Source organism: Oncorhynchus nerka, linkage group LG9b (assembly GCF_034236695.1).
Source record: "Oncorhynchus nerka isolate Pitt River linkage group LG9b, Oner_Uvic_2.0, whole genome shotgun sequence".
In the NCBI taxonomy this organism is placed as follows: Eukaryota; Metazoa; Chordata; class Actinopteri; order Salmoniformes; family Salmonidae; genus Oncorhynchus; species Oncorhynchus nerka.
The window spans coordinates 31,852,415-31,874,059 of NC_088424.1; the positions used below are offsets into that span (position 1 = coordinate 31,852,415).

Sequence of the window (21,645 nt, forward strand, 5' to 3'; positions counted from 1 at the left end):
CCAATTACTTTTATTGCTGTGGAAGGGTACAGAGTTGGCAGGCCCCTTGAGCCTGTTGAGCAGTTATACCACAGAGGAACCAACTGCATCTGGCCTGCCCTACTACATCAGTCAATCATACTGTACATCAGTCGTTAATTTGATTAATCAACCTGTGCTTTTTCAGATTCTCATGGTTTTGTGCTGTCAGAATAAATGGGCAAGTTCGTGACAGACACAACCACATCAGAAAGGTACAAAACAGGTACAGAACACTCATTATATACCGCTGTATATGTTTACCATTGTAAGCATAAGAGATGTTCACTTAATATAAGTTACAGTAGTTGTCTTCTGTCCCGACCCCAGCTTACAGTATATCTATAGTGTTACTTTAGTCCAAGGACTTGTTATGAAGAAATAATGAAAAGTCGGCACCCAGTTCTTAGTTGGTGTGGGTGTGTTTGTGTGCGTGTGTATTGGCGGGGGGGGACATATGTATAGGCAAGGCAGTGAATCTAACTCTTGGCCCTTGCTGGCTCCATATAAGAACACAAACACATGGGTGCATGATGTCATTCCGCCTGCCATACCGCCATAACCCACGTGACTAGCTAGCTCAGAGAGACAGCTGTGACTGTGTCTAACTCTAAAAACCTGCTCCTTCCTGGATCACATGCTGCTCAACCTCTCACCCACCCAATCAATGAAGCCACAAACAAGACCCGTGTTTTATGTGAGCGCAGTATTCAGTGATCAACATAAATGGACCTCTAAGCTATCTTGGAAGAGTCACAGTACCCTGGCCAGTGAATGACGAAGATGGTGTGTAGCTGGATTGGGGTCATAGAGTGTGTGCGTGTGTGTGTGTTGAAGGGGAAACTGGTTGAAAAGGGACCGGGTCGTTCTGTGGTTTATTAAGACAGGGACAGACGTGGTCATTCCTTGAAATTCCTGCAGGGTTGTCGTGGCCATGTAAGTTAGGGTTATAGCAGGTATTCTGTTGCAACACCACGGCCCTACCCTTCTCCTCTCCAGTGCACCTCGTGCCTGCCCCTACTATTGCCTAACCAGAGAGTTTACCAGAACGTGATGTCCTCATACTGCAGCATATCATGGGTTATACCGCCTGGTATGTGGTTAAAAAGTGAATAAACAGACCTTGGACTGAACATGCATAGTGAATGCATGATCATATAGTGTACTGTAGGGATCATGCAGGTATGGTACTGTAGCCACATACTATGGCTGTTTTATGACATGCAAGTACGACAGCAACCAGAAACCTGTGTTTGAAAATGTGCATTGAGGCATCCAAGCAAGCCTACATGTTGGGGCAGCAGGTAGCCTAGTGGTTAGAGCGTTGGCCGTCACATTCCTGAGTCCTACAGTACTATGTTCATACCACCAACATATCTCCTTGTTCAGACTCACCTGGTGTTGACTAGAGAGAGGCATAAACAGTGTCACTATAAAGGTCAGATAACTGTAGTAACATCTCTGCTTTGATCAGGAAACAGCCAACACTACCTCTAGTATTCCTAGAGAACATGCTCCCTGTCGCTTAGATGTATCAGAACAGAAGTTCTGAATTCCGTCTATACATCAATGAAGTGCATTCATCTTGGGGGGCACCTTGGACCCCAGTTTCTCTCTAACACCCGTGTGCGCCACATCCTAGTGTGTGTGTGTGTGTGTGTGTGTGTGTGTGTGTTTACTCCCTTTCTCCTTCCTTCCCACACAACCTCTCCAGCTGATCAGTCCATTGTGTGTAATGGATATGTACTCTTACAGCCCCTCAGAGCCACTGTAATCCCGCCACAAGCCTCTCCTTAGAGCAGCTGCTGTTGTTGGGATGAATGGAGAGACTCACCTCTACTAAGTTTATAACAGTCAGGATTAACGTCATAGTGCAGCCAGAAGACCAACAGGACAGTGAGTGTTGATCTACCAGATCTGAGCCAGTGCTAACGTCGTGGGATATAGAATGATGGATTGTCAGTAGTATTCTAAAGGGGTTGGGTCAGATGAAAGCAACTGTCCCAGAGTAGGACTAGTACTGTGCTTCATAATAATCATTACGCTTCACAGTAGAAGTGTTTTGTGTTATTGCTGTAGAATTGTTCTATAATTCAGTAGGTACTGTAAGGTTTTTGGTGCAGTCAGTGCATGAAGAGACGGGTGGGGTGGACGGGACTCTGCATCCTACTAAACACGGACAGCAGGAAGGCTGGAAATCAGTTATCATGTCCTGTGTTTACCTGGCCCCACTGAGAGGCCGGCCAGAATAGCTCCAACAGCCAGCTGGGTAGAAGCCAAGTCCCTCAGCAGACAGGGCTCTACTTAGAGAGGATCTCTTGGCTAATAGTAAAGGGGAGTCAAACTCCCAATACACACACACACAGGCTACCAAAGTGAGCACACACACACAGGACCAGAGAATTGAATCCTATTATTATAGTATATTAAAGGCCCAATGCAGCTGTTTTTATCTCAATATTAAATCATTTCTGGGTAACGGTTAAGTACCTCACTGTAATAGTATTCCATTAAAATGGTCAAAATACTATTTCTCAAGCAAGAATTTTGCCATAACTGTCTGGGAGTGGTCTGATTGAGGGGCCTAATTGGCGGAACCTAATAGGAGAGACATGTAACCTGAACTAGCTGCTATTGTCAGAGAGGTTTGGAAGTCACTTTGTTATTGGTCTATATCTTAACCACCTGGTGATGTCACCAAGCAAGCCAAAACTCCATCCATGCAAAACCTGCTGATTTTGAAGGTCCTGTTTAGATTGTATTTTCAACCATCAACTATCAGTAAATAACACTGATCACATTTTGTCACACTTTTACAAAGTTAGGTTCATCAGCTGTTGTACAATATGATACAAAACTGTGCATTGGGACTTTAAGGAACTATAACCATTCAACTCTCAATCAGGCACATTTCTGCGTTGTCTCTCTTCTGTATTTTATTAATCCCAGTGTGCTCTGCTTTGTAGTTTCTTCTTAACCTCTGCCATTTTATGACATCAAAGGTTTTGTAGTTCTGTAGGTTCCGAGGCACAGTCGGTAGGGAGGCTGTGGGACAGGGTGGAGTCATACCACCATGTGACCAGTGTTTTTCAAATCCCCATTACCTCGTGGGTTGGCATGGTGACCCCCTCCACCCCCCGTGCCAGGTCCTGCGTCCTGCTCAATCTCGTCATCGGGGTCCATCTGCTCGCTCTTCTTCTTGACATAGCGTTCGTACAGTACCATGACTACACCGATTGCCCACGCCGACACCGTTCCTGCCGCAAAGATAACGAAGCCGATGACGAGGAAGAACAGGTAGTCCCAGGAACCCAGGCCCTGGTGGCACCGCGACCGCAGCTGCAGCCCCAGCTCACCCAGACGCTGCCCCTGCAGGTCAGGAGGACCACGGCACACCGTCTGGCCCTCATCTGGAAGAGAACACAACACAAGTGGGGGTTAACTACAGTACTCTCATAAGTCCTGACCTTATTACTAATGAGTGTGTTTGTTTTCTGTTTTCTGTTTCCATGTTTTTCTTTCTGCTTGCATTTTGTATTTATATTTCGATGTGTCTATTTTCTGTTGTTTCTGTAATTCAGGGCTCATCTGTAGAAGAGAACTTGGTCTCAGTATGACTCCCTGATAAAATAAAGGTTAAATAAAAATAAATAAAATGTCACACTAGTAGTTGTATTGGGGATACAGTAGGAGCCTATCACGTTGGTGATACAGTAGGAGCCTATCACTAGTTGGTGATACAGTAGGAACCTATCACTAGTTGGTGATACAGTAGGAACCTATCACTAGTTGGTGATACAGTAGGAACCTATCACTAGTTGGTGATACAGTAGGAGCCTATCACTAGTTGGTGATACAGTAGGAGCCTATCACTATTTGGTTATACAGTAGGAGCCTATCACTAGTTGGTGATACAGTAGGAGCCTATCACTAGTTGGTGATACAGTAGGAGCATATCACTAGTTGGTGATGCAGTAGGAGCCTATCACTATTTGGTTATACAGTAGGAGCCTATCACTAGTTGGTTATACAGTAGGAGCCTATCACTAGTTGGTGATACAGTAGGAGCCTATCACTATTTGGTTATACAGTAGGAGCCTATCACTAGTTGGTTATATAGTAGGAGCCTATCACTAGTTGGTGATACAGTAGGAGCCTATCACTATTTGGTTATACAGTAGGAGCCTATCACTAGTTGGTTATATAGTAGGAGCCTATCACTAGTTGGTGATACAGTAGGAGCCTATCACTATTTGGTTATACAGTAGGAGCCTATCACTAGTTGGTTATATAGTAGGAGCCTATCACTAGTTGGTGATACAGTAGGAGCCTATCACTATTTGGTTATACAGTAGGAGCCTATCACTAGTTGGTGATACAGTAGGAGCCTATCACTAGTTGGTGATACAGTAGGAGCCTATCACTAGTTGGTGATACAGTAGGAGCCTATCACTAGTTGGTGATACAGTAGGAGCCTATCACTAGTTGGTGATACAGTAGGAGCCTATCACTAGTTGTAATGATTAGAGCTCCAGAGTTTTTATGGACCATGTCACCTGACAAGTAAAGACTCTGTCCTAGTTATATTAGTGAAGACCGTTTTGGTCACACTGTCACGTTCTGACCTTAATTTCCTTTGTTTTGTATTTATTTAGTATGGTCAGGGCGTGAGTTGGGTGGGTTGTCTATGTTTGTTTTTCTAGGTTTTGGGAATTTCTATGTTTCGGCCTAGTATGGTTCTCAATCAGAGGCAGGTGTCATTAGTTGTCTCTGATTGAGAATCATACTTAGGTAGCCTGGGTTTCACTGTGTGTTTGTGGGTGATTGTTTCCGTGTCTGTGTTTGTTCGCCACACGGTACTGTTTCGGTTTTGGTCACGTTTATTGTTTTGTATTCATTGAGTGTTCAGTTCATGTTTTTAAATAAACAACCATGGACACTTACCACGCCGCATCTTGGTCCGATCCTTGCTACACCTCCTCTTCAGACGAAGAGGAGGAAAACCTTTACACACACTTTATTTGGATAGTCCAATATTGATGATATATGGATGGTCATGCTATCTGTTGATAAGCAACTGCTTGCTACGGTTAGGGTTAAGTTTAGGTTTGGGATAAGTTTAGGTTTGGGATAAGGGTTAAGGTTAGGGCACAGGAGCACGGGCTCGTGGTAATGGCTGGAGCGGAATTAGTTCAATAGTATCGAATACATCAAACACATGGTTTTCATATGTGTGATGCCATTCCATTTGCTCCGTTCCAGCCATTATTATGAGCCGCCCTCCCCTCAGCAGCCTCCTGTGGTTAGTAGATAGTTTAAATGTTGCTCACAGTTATTGAACATCTACTTGGGACAATTCAAAAAGTGTTACCATCCTAGTAGACATTACAATTAGTACTGAGCCCATACTGTATTACCAACATAAGAACAACTTACTGCTACTATTATCAATTCCCCAACCAACAACTTCAACATTACTATTGAGCATTACTTTTTTTGTTTTTCTATATAAAGCTGATGTGGCAAATATTCTTAATCAGATGCATTTGCGTTAGTCGTTAATCTACATACACATAATAATGATGGAAATGTTATTTGAAGTGTTGAAGTGTGTAGGTAAGCAACCCAGGGAAGGTGATATCAATATTATATTTAATCAAATAGGGAGTTGTGGCCTGTTGAATAATTCAAACACATTACATGATATCGTTTTACATAACCTTCATGAGAGCTAGATAACACACACTACCTCCTGAAATATCTTTCAATTTCGAGCAAAAAATCGAAATAAAATACCATGTAAGAAAACAGCACATGCTAAATACTTCTGTTTCCCTTTTCAGAAAGTAACAGAATAGGAGCTGCTGTCTGTTATTGGTGTGTTGTTGATATTACATTACACCAAATCCCAAGCTTTTGAATAATTCAAGCACATTTCAAACCCTACTGGATTTCACTGGGTAATTCTGTCTTTTGTGCCTGACTCGTACAGTAATCAGATAGAAGGGATTTTCTTCTGCTAGGCTGCATGCCTCCAGCAGGCTCCTGCATCATGACTAAGACCCTCACTCACTCAGAAATCATGAATGTCAATAGACAAGGGGATTTTTGTTTTGGTTGTCAGAACCAGGAACTCCTGTGCTGTAGCATCAAAGACCAGACAGCTTACTCCTACTCTGCTGCAGAAGAGGAATAGACTACTATAAATGGGTTTTGGGGAGACAGTATTATACAGTATTATGGTCTAATCAAAGATGCTAAAGACTCAAAGATGATCATACTGTGTGTATGGCTGCCTGGATATCATCCAGAAGCGTTGGTCTGTTAGGGGTCATATTCTGAAGAAGAAAAATGCCTGAAATGTGATTGCAATAACCAGAGTGTTGGAGAATTTCAACGGATATTAATTTGTTTTTGTTTTCGCAGCTTTTTGTGTTTGGGGATCAGCTCAAAAGGCTTTTACTGTTTCTGCCTGGCTGACTGGATGACTGGATGACTGGCTGACTGGCTGTGCTCTGCTCTGTATTCTGTGTTTCATGCCAGCAGACTTTGTTCACGCACTATTTACACTGGCATATTTTTCACCACAGAATTGGCTGGTTTTGTTCATATATTGTGCATGGATGGACTTATTGAGGACATACTTTAGTATACATTTGAAGTCGGAAGTTTACATACACCTTAGCCAAATACATTTAAACTCAGTTTTTCACAATTCCTGACATTTAATCCTAGTAAAAATTCCCTGTCTTAGGTCAGTTAGGATCATCACTTTATTTTAAGAATGTGAAATGTCAGAATAATAGTAGAGAGAATGATTTATTTCAGCTTTTATTTATTTCATCACATTCCCAGTGGGTCAGAAGGTCACATACACTCAATTACTATTTGGTAGCATTGCCTTTAAATTGCATAACTATTGTTTAACTTGGGGGATCAAATGTTCCGGGTAGCCTTTCACAAGCTTCCCACAATAAGTTGGGTGAATTTTGGCCCATGGTGTAACTGAGTCAGGTTTGTAGGCACCCTTGCTCGCACACGCCTTTTCAGTTCTGCTCACTAATTTCCTACAGGATTGAGGTCAGGGCTTTGTGATGGCCACTCCAATACCTTGATTTTGTTGTCCTTAAGCCATTTGCCACAATGTTGGAAGTATGCTTGGGATCATTGTCCATTTGGAAGAACCATTTGCAACCAAGCTTTAACTTCCTGACTAATTTCTTGAGATGTTGTTTCAATAAATCCACATAATTTTCCATCCTCATGATGCCATCTATTTTGTGAAGTGCACCAGTCCCTCCTGCAGCAAAGCACCCCCACAACATGTTGCTGCCACCCCCTTGCCTCACGGTTGGGATGGTGTTCTTCGGCTTGCAAGCCTCCCCCTTTTTCCTCCAACATAATGATGGTCATTATGGCCAAAAAGTTATATTTTTGTTTCATCAGACCAGTGGACATTTCTCCAAAAAGTAGAATCTTTGTCACCATGAGCAGTTGCAAACCATAGTCTGGCATTTTTATGGCGGTTTTGGAGCAGTGGCTTCTTCCTTGCTGAGCGGCCTTTCAGGTATTGTCGATATAGGACTCTTTTTACTGTGGATATAGATACTTTTGAACCTGTTTCCTCCAGCATCTTCACAAGGTCCTTTGCTGTTGTTCTAAGATTGATTTGCGCTTTTCGCACCAAAGTACGTTCATCTCATGGAGACAGAACGCGTCTCCTTCCTGAGCGGTATGACGGCTTCGTGGTCCCATGGTGTTTATACTTGCGTACTATTGTTTGTACAGGTGAACGTGGTACCTTCAGGCGTTTGGCAATTGCTCCCAAGGATGAACAAGACTTGTGGAGGTCTAACATTTTTTTTCTAGGTCTTGGCTGATTTCTTTTGATTTTCCCATGATGTCAAGCAAAAAGGCAGAGTTTGAAGGTCGGCCTTGAAATACATCCACAGCTACTCGTCAAATTGACTCAAATTATGTCAATTAGCCTATCAGAAGCTTCTAAAGCCATGACATAATTTTCTGGAATTTTCCAAGCTGCTTAAAGGCACAGTCAACTTAGTGTATGTAAACTTCTGACCCACTGGAATTGTGATAAGGTAAATTATAAGTGAAATAATCTGTCTGTAAACAATTGTTGGAAAAATTATGTCCTAACCGACTTGCCAAAACTATAGTTTGTTAACAAGAAATTTGTGGAGTGGTTGAAAAACGAGTTTCAATGACTCCAACCTGTCACGTTCTGACCATAGTTCTTGTGTGTTTTCCTTGTTTTAGTGTTGGTCAGGACGTGAGTTGGGTGGGCATTCTATGTTGTGTGTCTAGTTTGTCTATTTCTATGTATGGCCTGATATGGTAGGTGTTGGTCATTGTCTCTGATTGGGAACCATATTTAGGTAGCCTGTTTTGTGTTGGGATTTGTGGGTAAATTTCGGCCCTGTTAGTGCTGCCCCGGTCAACTGTAAGCTCTGGTATTGTGAAGTGGAAACATCTAGGAGCAACAACGTCTCAGCTGCGAAGTGGTAGGCCACTGCGAGCCAGGCCTAATCGCCCAACATCAGTGGCCGACCTCACTAATGCTCTTGTTGCTGAATGGAAGCAAGTCCCCGCAGCAATTTTCCAACATCTAGTGGAAAGCCTTCCCAAAAGAGTGGAGGCTTTTATAGCAGCAAACGGGGGGACCAACTCCATATTAAGGCCCATGATTTTGGAATGAGGTGTTTGACGAACAGGTGTCCACATACACTAAAAGTATGTTGTACTAGTCTAATCTATTGAGATTTGAGTACAAATCTGATTGGAGCTGCAGAGGATTATATGGTGTACTGGAAGATACAGATCAAATAACAGTAAGGCAATGTTTAATAGTAGGAAGAGATATTTTTGATTAACATCAAATTAATTCTTAATTAGTGTTCCATTGTAGAAATTCTCACACAGTATTCTCTTGATTTGTCTTAGCCTACATCACAGTCGCAACTGACCCTGTGATCTCTGCCTGGTGATGTGAATAAAAGTCCATTTGTGCTTGATCTGAAAATGTGTTCGGAGGGTGTGGCGCAATTTCGGAACCTCCGGAGGCATGCAGAGGCCAAATTGATCTCCGTACTGCATTGCTCTGCGCCTCCCAAATTTTGTAACAATGCGGAGGGCTCCGGAAATCAGGGGAGCAGGGGAGAGGCAGAACTGAACCCAGTAAATAAGCATCACTAACGATAGAGTAAAGGTGCTGCATGGTCAATCCTACGTCTGCATCGGCAGCATTTACGGTGATACAGCCTCTGCAGAAGTCAGGGCATTCATACTCTTGCTCTCCACGGAGCAGCGCAGAGCTATTATGAAGGAAGTTGTCAAGGAAGTGAGTTTGGGTTTATATAGGACCTCTCGCCCCCACCTACCGTCAACCAATTATGTCAATGCGGAGATTTACGGAGCCCTCCTCATTGTTACAAAATTTGGGAGGCGCACAGCAATGCAGTACTGAGCTCAATTTGTCTTCTGCATGCCTCTGGAGGATCCGCCATTGCGTCACACCCTCCATAACGGTGCCTCCGACCACATTTTCAGATCAAGCTCAAATGGACTTTTAGGGATGATGGATATAGGATAATGACAGAGATGGGCCTAGATCTTCTGTTGTCTCCAAAGACATCTGTCTTCAGATGCCCTGAGAGTTTGGAAACTCATTTAGCAGCACAGATGTGGGGAGTTTTCACGAAGGAGATAGACACCACAATACACTTCAATAGTTTTCTGATCTCGCCTCAGACCTCCTGACACCACTGTAGTAGCACTCCTTTTAATAATACAACACACCACCCTCCTCTTCTCAGTGAACACTGTACTACTTCTACTTCTCTCCCTCTACTTGGCTAGAGCCCTCTCTCTCCCCAAGGCATGGAAGCCGCCGGCGCCTCCCCCTCAGGGTCCGACATCAAAGGAGAGGGCTCTTCTCCCTGTCCCATCCCCACACCACACTGTTTCTAGGATTTTTTTTGGCAGACACTCTTATCCAGAGCGAATTTCAGGAGAAATTAGAGTTAAGTGCATTGCTCAAGGGCACATTGGCAGATGTATTTCACCTAATCAGCTAATGGATTTGAACCAGCAACCTTTTGGTTACTGGCCCAACGCTCTAGGCTACTGGCCACCCTAAAATACCCTTTCCTTATGTAACTGCTAACTACAGGCAGTATGCTAATCTTTAGGAGGTGAGACAGCAGTGGAGAATCTGTTAGTTCTTTCTGTGGGTTTTTCTTCCCTTCCTTCTATCAATCAAATCAAAATCAAATCAAATGTATTTATACAGCCCTTCGTACATCAGCTGATATCTCAAAGTGCTGTACAGAAACCCAGCCTAAAACCCCAAACAGCAAGCAATGCAGGTGTAGAAGCACATGCATTATTTCTAAACTGCTTAGACGGCAGACAGACAGTGCCTCTCAGAACAGGTAAGCGCCAGAGGAGCTCTTTGCGTAAAACACTGCGGTCTGGAATGTGTGTGTGTTCTCCCTTGCTGCAAGCTTTCGCTTGAAGGGACACTCCAAATTAAAGCAGACAAAGGCAATGAGCAGCATGGAAATAGGACAGCTCTTACAGGACTAGTTTAGGATTCTGCCTGAGCTGCAGGGGAGAGGATGATGAGCTGGTGTGCGTGTGTGTGTGCATGTGTGTGCAGGGGATGCCCATTAGTAGGTGTATCATGGTTTTAGTAAGACTGGCTCTTGCTCAGTGAGGTGCACTATAAATAGCTGCTCTTTTGTCTATAGACACATCCCAAAAATGCAGCAGAAGACTCCAAACTGAACAAATCCAAAATCAAATATTCGTTGTCTTCAAACCCCTTGACTTTTTCCAACATTTTTTCCTCATCAATCTACACACAATACCCCATAATGACTAAGCGAAAACAGATGTTTTTTTTTACATTTCTGCAAGTTTATAAAAATATATATTTTTAAAAAATACGTTATTTACGTAAGTATTCAGACCCTTTGCTATGAGACTTGAAATTGAGCTCAGGTGCATCCTGTTTCCATTGTTTCTACAATTTTATTGGAGTCCACTTGTGGTAAATTCAATTGATTGGACATGATTTGGAAAGGCACACACCTGTCTATACAAGGTCCCACAGTTGATAGTGCATGTCAGAGCAAAATCTAAGCCATATGGTCGAAGGAATTGTCTGTAGAGCTCCGAGACAGTCTCGAGGCACAGCTCTGGGGAAGGGTACCAAAACATTTCTGCAGCATTGAAGGTCCCCAAGAACACAGTGGCCTCCATCATTCTTAAATGGAAGAAGTTTGTAACCACCAAGACTCTTCCTAGAGCTAGCTCCTTGGCCAAACTGAGCAATAAGGGGAGAAGGGCCTTGGTCAGGGAGGTGACCAAGAACCCGATGGTCACTCTGACAGGGCTCCAGAGTTCCTCTGTGGAGATGGGAGAAGCTTCCAGAAGGACAACCATCTCTGCAGCACTCCACCCATCAGGATTTATGGTAGTGGCCAGACAGAAACTACTCCTCAGTAAAAGGCATGACATCCCGCTTGGCATTTGCCAAAAGGCACTTAAAGGACTCAGACGATGAGAAATAAGATTCTCTGGTCTGAGGAAACCTGGCACCATCCCTGCAGTGAAGCATGGTGGTGGCAGCATCATGCTGTGGGAATGTTTTTCAGTGGCAGGGACTGGGTGACTAGTCAGGATCAATGGAAAGATGAACGGAGAAACGTACAGAGGGATCCTTGATGAAAACCTGCTCCAGAGCGCCCAGGACAGACTGGGGTGAAGGTTCACCTTCCAACAGGACAATGACCCTAAGCACACAGCCAAGACAACGCAGGAGTGGAATCGGGACAAGTCTCTGAATGTCCTTGCGTGGCCCAGCCAGAGCCTGGACTTGAACCAGATCAAACATCTCTGGAGAGACCTGAAAGTAGCTGTGCAGCGACGCTCCCCATCCAACCTAACAGAGCTTGAGAGAAGAATTGGAGAAACTCCCCAAATACAGGTGTGCCAAGCTTGTAGTGTCATACGCAAGAAGACTCGAGGCTGTAATCGCTGCCACAGGTGCTTCAACGAAGCTTCGTTGAAGCACCTGTGGCAGCGATTACAGCCTCGAGTCTTCTTGCGTATGACACTACAAGCTTGGCACACCTGTATTTGGGGAGTTTCTCCAATTCTTCTCTCAAGCTCTGTCTGAATACTTATGTAAATGTGATATTTCAGTTTTTTACATTTTTTGGGCAAAAATGTCTACAAACCTGTTTTTGCTTTGTTGAGAATTTAAAAAATGCTATCTATTTTAGAATAAGGCTGTAATGTAACAAAATGTGGAAAATGTCGAGGGGTCTGTCAAGATATGAGAATGTAACAAAAAAAATAATCAACCCTTATTCCAAACAGAATTTTGTTGCATTATGTAACCGGCTGGATTTGAACCAAGGTTTATTGCACACCACAAGACTGTTAGTCCACTGAGATAAAGCCTATCTAAAGGCCTAGGAAGCTAACCAAAATGTTTAGGTCTCAGGCAAGGTTACTGATCACATGAGTGTGGTCCCCCGAGCCACCTTCATTACATAGGCATATAGTTTGTTGATTAAAGTGGAAGCGGTTGGTGGAGCATGTGCAAGTGAACACGAGGAGATGCGATTCACTGGTGATTTGACATCTAGACACTGTTTTTTTTTGGATTAAGCCTTAATTGCATGAGTGAGTAAAGGAATAAGAGAAAGGCTCCTCAGTATGTGTCTCATTTCAGTCCTGAGTTAACAGATCATATTCAATTGCTGTTATGGTTATTAGCGTCCACTGTCACCTGTTAACTCAATTAGCTCGACGAACCGGTACCCCCGCACATTGACTCTGTACCGGTGCCCCCGCACATTGACTCTGTACCGGTGCCCCCGCACATTGACTCTGTACCGGTGCCCCCGCACATGGACTCTGTACCGGTGTCCCCGCACATTGACTCTGTACCGGTGCCCCCGCACATGGACTCTGTACCGGTGCCCCCGCACATTGACTCTGTACCGGTGCCCCCGCACATTGACTCTGTACCGGTACCCCCGCACATTGACTCTGTACCGGTACCCCCGCACATTGACTCTGTACCGGTGCCCCGCACATTGACTCTGTACCGGTGCCCCGCACATTGACTCTGTACCGTGCCCCCGCACATTGACTCTGTACCGGTACCCCCGCACATTGACTCTGTACCGGTGCCCCCGCACATTGACTCTGTACCGGTACCCCCGCACATTGACTCTGTACCGGTACCCCCGCACATTGACTCTGTACCGGTGCCCCCGCACATTGACTCTGTACCGGTGCCCCGCACATTGACTCTGTACCGGTACCCCCACATTGACTCTGTACCGGTACCCCCACACATTGACTCTGTACCGGTACCCCGCACATTGACTCTGTACCGGTGCCCCCGCACATTGATTCTGTACCGGTGCCCCCGCACATTGACTCTGTACCGGTGCCCCCGCACATTGACTCTGTACCGGTGCCCCGCACATTGACTCTGTACCGGTGCCCCCGCACATTGACTCTGTACCGGTGCCCCGCACATTGACTCTGTACCGGTGCCCCGCACATTGACTCTGTACCGGTGCCCCCGCACATTGACTCTGTACGGTGCCCCGCACATTGACTCTGTACCGGTACCCCCGCACATTGACTCTGTACCGGTGCCCCCGCACATTGACTCTGTACCGGTACCCCGCACATTGACTCTGTACCGGTACCCCCGCACATTGACTCTGTACCGGTACCCCCGCACATTGACTCTGTACCGGTACCCCCACATTGACTCTGTACCGGTACCCCCGCACATTGACTCTGTACCGGTGCCCCCGCACATTGATTCTGTACCGGTGCCCCCGCACATTGACTCTGTACCGGTGCCCCGCACATTGACTCTGTACCGGTGCCCCCGCACATTGACTCTGTACCGGTGCCCCCGCACATTGACTCTGTACCGGTGCCCCGCACATTGACTCTGTACCGGTGCCCCCGCACATTGACTCTGTACCGGTACCCCCGCACATAGACTCTGTACGGTACCCCCGCACATAGACTCTGTACCGGTGCCCCGCACATTGACTCTGTACCGGTGCCCCGCACATTGACTCTGTACCGGTGCCCCCGCACATTGACTCTGTACCGGTACCCCGCACATTGACTCTGTACGGTGCCCCCGCACATTGACTCTGTACCGGTGCCCCCGCACATTGACTCTGTACCGGTGCCCCCGCACATTGACTCTGTACGGTGCCCCGCACATTGACTCTGTACCGGTGCCCCGCACATTGACTCTGTACCGGTGCCCCCGCACATTGACTCTGTACCGGTGCCCCCGCACATTGACTCTGTACCGGTGCCCCCGCACATTGACTCTGTACCGGTGCCCCCGCACATTGACTCTGTACCGGTGCCCCCGCACATTGACTCTGTACCGGTGCCCCGCACATTGACTCTGTACCGGTGCCCCGCACATTGACTCTGTACCGGTACCCCGCACATTGACTCTGTACGGTGCCCCGCACATTGACTCCGTACGGTGCCCCGCACATTGACTCCGTACGGTGCCCCGCACATTGACTCCGTACCGGTGCCCCGCACATTGACTCCGTGCACGGTGCCCCGCACATTGACTCTGTACCGGTGCCCCCGCACATTGACTCTGTACCGGTGCCCCGCACATTGACTCTGTACGGTGCCCCCGCACATTGACTCTGTACCGGTGCCCCCGCACATGGACTCTGTACCGGTGCCCCGCACATTGACTCTGTACCGGTGCCCCGCACATTGACTCTGTACCGGTACCCCGCACATTGACTCTGTACCGGTACCCCCGCACATTGACTCTGTACCGGTGCCCCCGCACATTGACTCTGTACCGGTGCCCCCGCACATTGACTCTGTACCGGTGCCCCCGCACATTGACTCTGTACCGGTACCCCCGCACATTGACTCTGTACCGGTACCCCCGCACATTGACTCTGTACTGGTACCCCCATGTATATAGCCTCGCTATTGTTATTTTACCGCTGCTCTTTAATTATTTGTTACTTGTATTTTTTATTCTTATTTTTTTGTAGGTTTTCTCTTTTCTTTTTTTTCTCTCTCTTTCATTCTGCATTGTTGGTTGGCTTGTAAATAAGCATTTCACTGTAAGGTGTATTCGGCGCATGTGACAAATAAAAATGGATTTGATTTTGATTTTAAGACACCCTAGGCCCTGTAATGCAGGCAACTGCACATGAAATTTAGGAATATATACATTAACACGTTTTAATTTTTTTCATTAAGTTTATTCTACTGCTGCTGTCATAAACACGGTGGCGTGTATTCCTGGATGCCAAGAAAAAAACTACAAAAATACCAAATAATTTATCATTCCTCTCTCTCTGTGTGTCACAAATTTCCTTCATTTCGCAAGAGGCTGGATGTATCACACTGGAAAAAGCATCAGAGCGAAGGAGACAGCGCCGCTCTGTCTCAGTATGTGTAGCGTATCTATCTGATGCTGTCTGGTCAGAAAGAGTATGACATTGTTTCCGCACGTAGCATTGAATGCAATGGAAGACAGCGAGGATTTGGCTTCCCTTGATTAAAAAATGAATAAAATAATAGCCAATCAGTGTTGAGCTAAACGAGTGAGCTCTGCTATGAATGGTCCTGGCGCACCAAAAAAAGTGTCAAGGGAAGCCCGTTTGGATTTGACTTCAGACCAATCACATCACCGGCCAAATGTCATTATTGAAAAACTTTCATTGTTGCATCTAGTTCGGTTGTTCTCAGGGGGCTAGCTAGATAGATAGATAGATAAAATAGTCCCTTTCCTAAATTAACCATGGATGTAGATGGGGATTTGGACTTGTGGTTTTACTTAATTCTCCGTACTGGCCAATGATTATAAAGACGATTCTGATCCAACCATAAAATAATACATTGTGCCCCTGGCCTGAGAGCATGGAAGATCAACATTTGGTAGATGTAGTATGCTAATGTTAACTATCTGGCCTGGCTTATCGTTGCCCATGAAAGGAAGTTAGGCTAGCGAGTAAGTATTTCAGCCAGGTAGCCTAGGAATATGACAACAAAAACTAAAAGCATGTAATGTATGACAGTCATAGACCATTTAGGCAACATGAAAGAGGAATGGCATTGGCGTTTCTTTACAAGTAGGGTGAGTCAACATGTGTGTTCTACTTGCACGCACACACACACACACACACAAATCAGTTGCATGGACAGCCACATCATATTTAGCTAACTGTTGATTGAACTAAATAGTTTTTGGTATCTTTTAGTTGTCACTGTATTAGACTAAGCATAGGTGATTAGATGGTGTTGAAGTTGGGGTGGTGCTGGAATAGTCGAAGCAGCCCCTGTTTTCTTTGCGACTTGAGGTAACTTTCAGTGGATCTAAATCAATAGTTGTTTAATACTCCGAAAATGTCGGAAACATTACTTTGCTTGACCATGCTGTAGGTCATATACTGTTTGTTGCATGCAATATGTTTTGTGGACTTGTTCTCTGGTTTTGTAATGAAACAAATGTAAAGGTGTGGTTGAATTTATTCTGCCACTGTGTCGTCTTATCGTCTCAGCTTTAAGCATATATATCACGGTGTCAAGGCATATGAACTAATAGTTTATAGAGCAAACAACGCAATTATCACAACACAGGTTGGAATATGGCTTTTTTTCCTGGATTGACTTCCCCTGTGACTTTACCCACCACTACTATATAAACAATATTCATATCAGTCTTCCCCTGTGACTTTACCCACCACTACTACATAAACAATATTCATATCAGTCTTCCCCTGTGACTTTACCCACCACTACTACATAAACAATATTCATATCAGTCTTCCCCTGTGACTTTACCCACCACTACCACATAAACAATATTCATATCAGTCTTCCCCTGTGACTTTACCCACCACTACTACTACATAAACAATATTCATATCAGTCTTCCCCTGTGATGTTACCCACCACTACTACTACATAAACAATATTCATATCAGTCTTCCCCTGTGACTTTACCCACGAACCACTACTACGTAAACAATATTCATATCAGTCTTCCCCTGTGACTTTACCCACGAACCACTACTACATAAACAACATTCATATCAGTCTTCCCCTGTGACTTTACCCACCACTACTACTACATAAACAATATTCATATCAGTCTTCCCCTGTGACTTTACCCACCACTACTACTACATAAACAATATTCATATCAGTCTTCCCCTGTGACTTTACCCACCACTACTACTACATAAACAATATTCATATCAGTCTTCCCCTGTGACTTTACCCATGAACCACTACTACATAAACAATATTCATATCAGTCTTCCCCTGTGACTTTACCCAGGCACCACTACTACATAAACAATATTCATATCAGTCTTCCCCTGTGACTTTACCCACACACCACTACTACATAAACAATATTCATATCAGTCTTCCCCTGTGACTTTACCCACACACCACTACTACATAAACAATATTCATATCGGTCTTCCCCTGTGACTTTACCCACACACCACTACTACATAAACAATATTCATATCAGTCTTCCCCTGTGACTTTACCCAGGCACCACTACATAAACAATATTCATATCAGTCTTCCCCTGTGACTTTACCCACTACTACTACATAAACAATATTCATATCAGTCTTCCCCTGTGATTTTACCCACCACTACTACTACATAAACAATATTCATATCAGTCTTCCCCTGTGACTTTACCCACGAACCACTACTACATAAACAATATTCATATCAGTCTTCCCCTGTGACTTTACCCACGAACCACTACTACATAAACAATATTCATATCAGTCTTCCCCTGTGACTTTACCCACGAACCACTACTACATAAACAATATTCATATCAGTCTTCCCCTGTGACTTTACCCACCACTACTACATAAACAATATTCATATCAGTCTTCCCCTGTAACTTTACCCAGGCACCACTACATAAACAATATTCAAATCAGTCTTCCCCTGTGACTTTACCCAGGCACCACTACTACATAAACAATATTCATATCAGTCTTCCCCTGTGACTTTACCCAGGCACCACTACTACATAAACAATATTCATATCAGTCTTCCCCTGTGACTTTACCCACTACTACTACATAAACAATATTCATATCAGTCTTCCCCTGTGACTTTACCCACGACTACTACTACATAAACAATATTCATATCAGTCTTCCCCTGTGATTTTACCCACGACTACTACTACATAAACAATATTCATATCAGTCTTCCCCTGTGACTTTACCCACCACTACTACTACATAAACAATATTCATATCAGTCTTCCCCTGTGACTTTACCCACGAACCACTACTACATAAACAATATTCATATCAGTCTTCCCCTGTGACTTTACCCACGTACCACTACTACATAAACAATATTCATATCAGTCTTCCCCTGTGACTTTACCCAGGCACCACTACTACATAAACAATATTCATATCAGTCTTCCCCTGTGACTTTACCCACGTACCACTACTACATAAACAATATTCATATCAGTCTTCCCCTGTGACTTTACCCAGGCACCACTACTACATAAACAATATTCATATCAGTCTTCCCCTGTGACTTTACCCAGGCACCACTACTACATAAACAATATTCATATCAGTCTTCCCCTGTGACTTTACCCACGTACCACTACTACATAAACAATATTCATATCAGTCTTCCCCTGTGACTTTACCCAGGCACCACTACTACATAAACAATATTCATATCAGTCTTCCCCTGTGACTTTACCCAGGCACCGCTACTACATAAACAATATTCATATCAGTCTTCCCCTGTGATTTTACCCAGGCACCACTACTACATAAACAATATTCATATCAGTCTTCCCCTGTGACTTTACCCACTACTACTACATAAACAATATTCATATCAGTCTTCCCCTGTGACTTTACCCACGACTACTACTACATAAACAATATTCATATCAGTCTTCCCCTGTGATTTTACCCACGACTACTACTACATAAACAATATTCATATCAGTCTTCCCCTGTGACTTTACCCACCACTACTACTACATAAACAATATTCATATCAGTCTTCCCCTGTGACTTTACCCACGAACCACTACTACATAAACAATATTCATATCAGTCTTCCCCTGTGACTTTACCCACGTACCACTACTACATAAACAATATTCATATCAGTCTTCCCCTGTGACTTTACCCACACACCACTACTACATAAACAATATTCATATCAGTCTTCCCCTGTGACTTTACCCAGGCACCACTACTACATAAACAATATTCATATCAGTCTTCCCCTGTGACTTTACCCAGGCACCACTACTACATAAACAATATTCATATCAGTCTTCCCCTGTGACTTTACCCAGGCACCACTACTACATAAACAATATTCATATCAGTCTTCCCCTGTGACTTTACCCAGGCACCACTACTACATAAACAATATTCATATCAGTCTTCCCCTGTGACTTTACCCACGTACCACTACTACATAAACAATATTCATATCAGTCTTCCCCTGTGACTTTACCCAGGCACCACTACTACATAAACAATATTCATATCAGTCTTCCCCTGTGACTTTACCCAGGCACCGCTACTACATAAACAATATTCATATCAGTCTTCCCCTGTGATTTTACCCACGAACCACTACTACATAAACAATATTCATATCAGTCTTTCCACATATTCTATTTGAAATGACATTCCTAAACGTCTTAATTGTGTTAGTGTCGTAGATCTCATTCATGAACTCATAAATGAAACATGTAGTTGACCAAAGTTATATGAAGTGCATGTGGTTGGGAAAGTGAAATGCTTTCAGTGAGCATTTCAGGAGCGTGTGAACATGGAAACATTCATTGATAGAGGCCTGGGAAGTGCATACTGACTTTGTAAATCCATATTGTATATCAATGTGTATGATGTTGGTATGATTAGTACAGCATTTCACAGAATATAATCACAGTACAGTAGTAGCTATGTCTTATGGGCCAGCACATCTAACACAACCCTCACACAAATGAGAAAGGTAAGACAAAACAACCAAACTTACACAAACCATATAGAAAGAGGGAATTATCTGGATTTATATTTATATCTGAAGGTGCAGCTAGTTTTACCTTGAAACTTGAATGCCTCGATGTGAACCCAGAGACAGAGGTCCTCGTTATCGCAGTCGCAGCTCCAGGAATTCCCGCTGAGGCCGACCGAGCGCAGGGTGGGCAGCGCGATGAGAGAACTGATGTTGAGCACCGTCAGGTTGTTCCGGCTCACGTCCAGCACCTGCAGCGCCAAGTTCTTTGCGAAAGCGTCCGGGTGAATATCCGACAGGCCGGGGTTGTCCGTCATTCTCAGCATCACGAGGCTAGAGAGCGGCCCGAACGTCCTGTCCTCTATCCGCGTTAAGGTGTTGAAGGACAAGTCCAGGTAAGCAAGCTTCCCCAGGTTCCCGAATGTGGACATAGAAATCTCCGTCAGGGAATTGTTGCTACAGTCCAAGTACACCAAGTCCGACAGATAGTTGAGCTGCAACGGCGGCAGCTCCACGATGCGATTGTTGGAGATGATGAGCTGCCGAGTGGCCAGCGGCAGGTCAGTGGGGAAGGCGGTGAGGTGCTGCCCGGCGCACTGGACCACCAGCTGGTCATCGCATATGCATCGTGCCGGGCATCCCGCTGTTAGAGCTGGGGATGGGGCCACCCCCATGACTAGAATCAGCAGAATGATGAGCCGCAAGGATTGCGCGCTGGGCTGCGGAGCAAGACGCATGACACTGGTGAGGACTTCATCAATTACGTTTGGACAAACCACCCCACATTATTCATTAATAGCCTATGTCCTCTGCCAGTTAGGGCCTATCAGTTAGCCTAACGTAAATGCTATTAACTATTTCAAATTGTTAAATTATAGTTACCTGATAATGAGGTTTGACGTTGGCCACTTGTCCTTGCAAGTTTGTATAGTTCATTCCGAGAGTCGCCTCACGTTTTGGTTCCCGTGCGTATCCATTATAGTGGAACTGATGGACTCCAGACGCCCAAGCGCCCTCTCAGTTCCAATTCTCTGTAATTGGATTCGGTCGATTAGAGTGTTTCTTCTAGTATCAATCATTTTTGTGTAACTGCCGCCATTTGAACTTAATATGCAGGAGAGTTCGTTCGCGCGTCGTAGCCTAGTGTTATAATATAGTATTTGGTCTCCTGCAAGTGTGGTGGTCTGACTGCCCTCTCTGAATCTGAGCCGCGAATGAGAATGTGGGCGGTATGGTGATCTCTCACTGCTCACGCGTTGGATCGAGTGTGTGAGGAGAGAGGACGGAGCTAAAGAAAGCCTAAACAACTGGAGTCAAGCAGTCACACAAGCAAGGAGAGGTTACCTAATTCTACAAATGCACCGAAATCGCTCTGGAAATAGAATGCCCAGGGTATAGCCAATTGTGACACTATAATGGCCAAACAGAACACTATCTCAATGTATTTATTTATCAATTAAATTACATTTAACAAATGGTATGATGGTTATTACACTGTCATGA

The 21,645-nt window shown here is 44.5% G+C and overlaps 1 protein-coding gene across 1 annotated transcript; it reads right to left on the minus strand.

The window, feature by feature from the left end:
• Positions 1 to 21,338, minus strand: LOC115113987 (leucine-rich repeat-containing protein 52-like). Its single transcript, XM_029641918.2, has 3 exons — positions 21,025 to 21,338; positions 20,231 to 20,861; positions 1 to 3,428 (listed from the first exon to the last, which is right to left on the minus strand). The coding sequence occupies exons 1-3, from the start codon at positions 21,076 to 21,078 to the stop codon at positions 3,082 to 3,084; spliced, it is 1,032 nt and encodes a 343-aa protein (XP_029497778.1). The 5' UTR covers positions 21,079 to 21,338; the 3' UTR covers positions 1 to 3,081.
• Positions 21,339 to 21,645: the final 307 nt, after the last annotated feature.

Coding starts and splice junctions, on each gene's coding strand:
- LOC115113987 (XM_029641918.2), bottom strand. CDS start 21,078: ATGAACTATACAAACTTGCAAGGACAAGTGGCCAACGTCAAACCTCAT. Junction 20,862..21,024: donor ACGTCAAACCTCATTATCAG/GTAACTATAATT, acceptor CTTGCTCCGCAG/CCCAGCGCGCAATCCTTGCG. Junction 3,429..20,230: donor CGAGGCATTCAAGTTTCAAG/GTAAAACTAGCT, acceptor GTTCTCTTCCAG/ATGAGGGCCAGACGGTGTGC.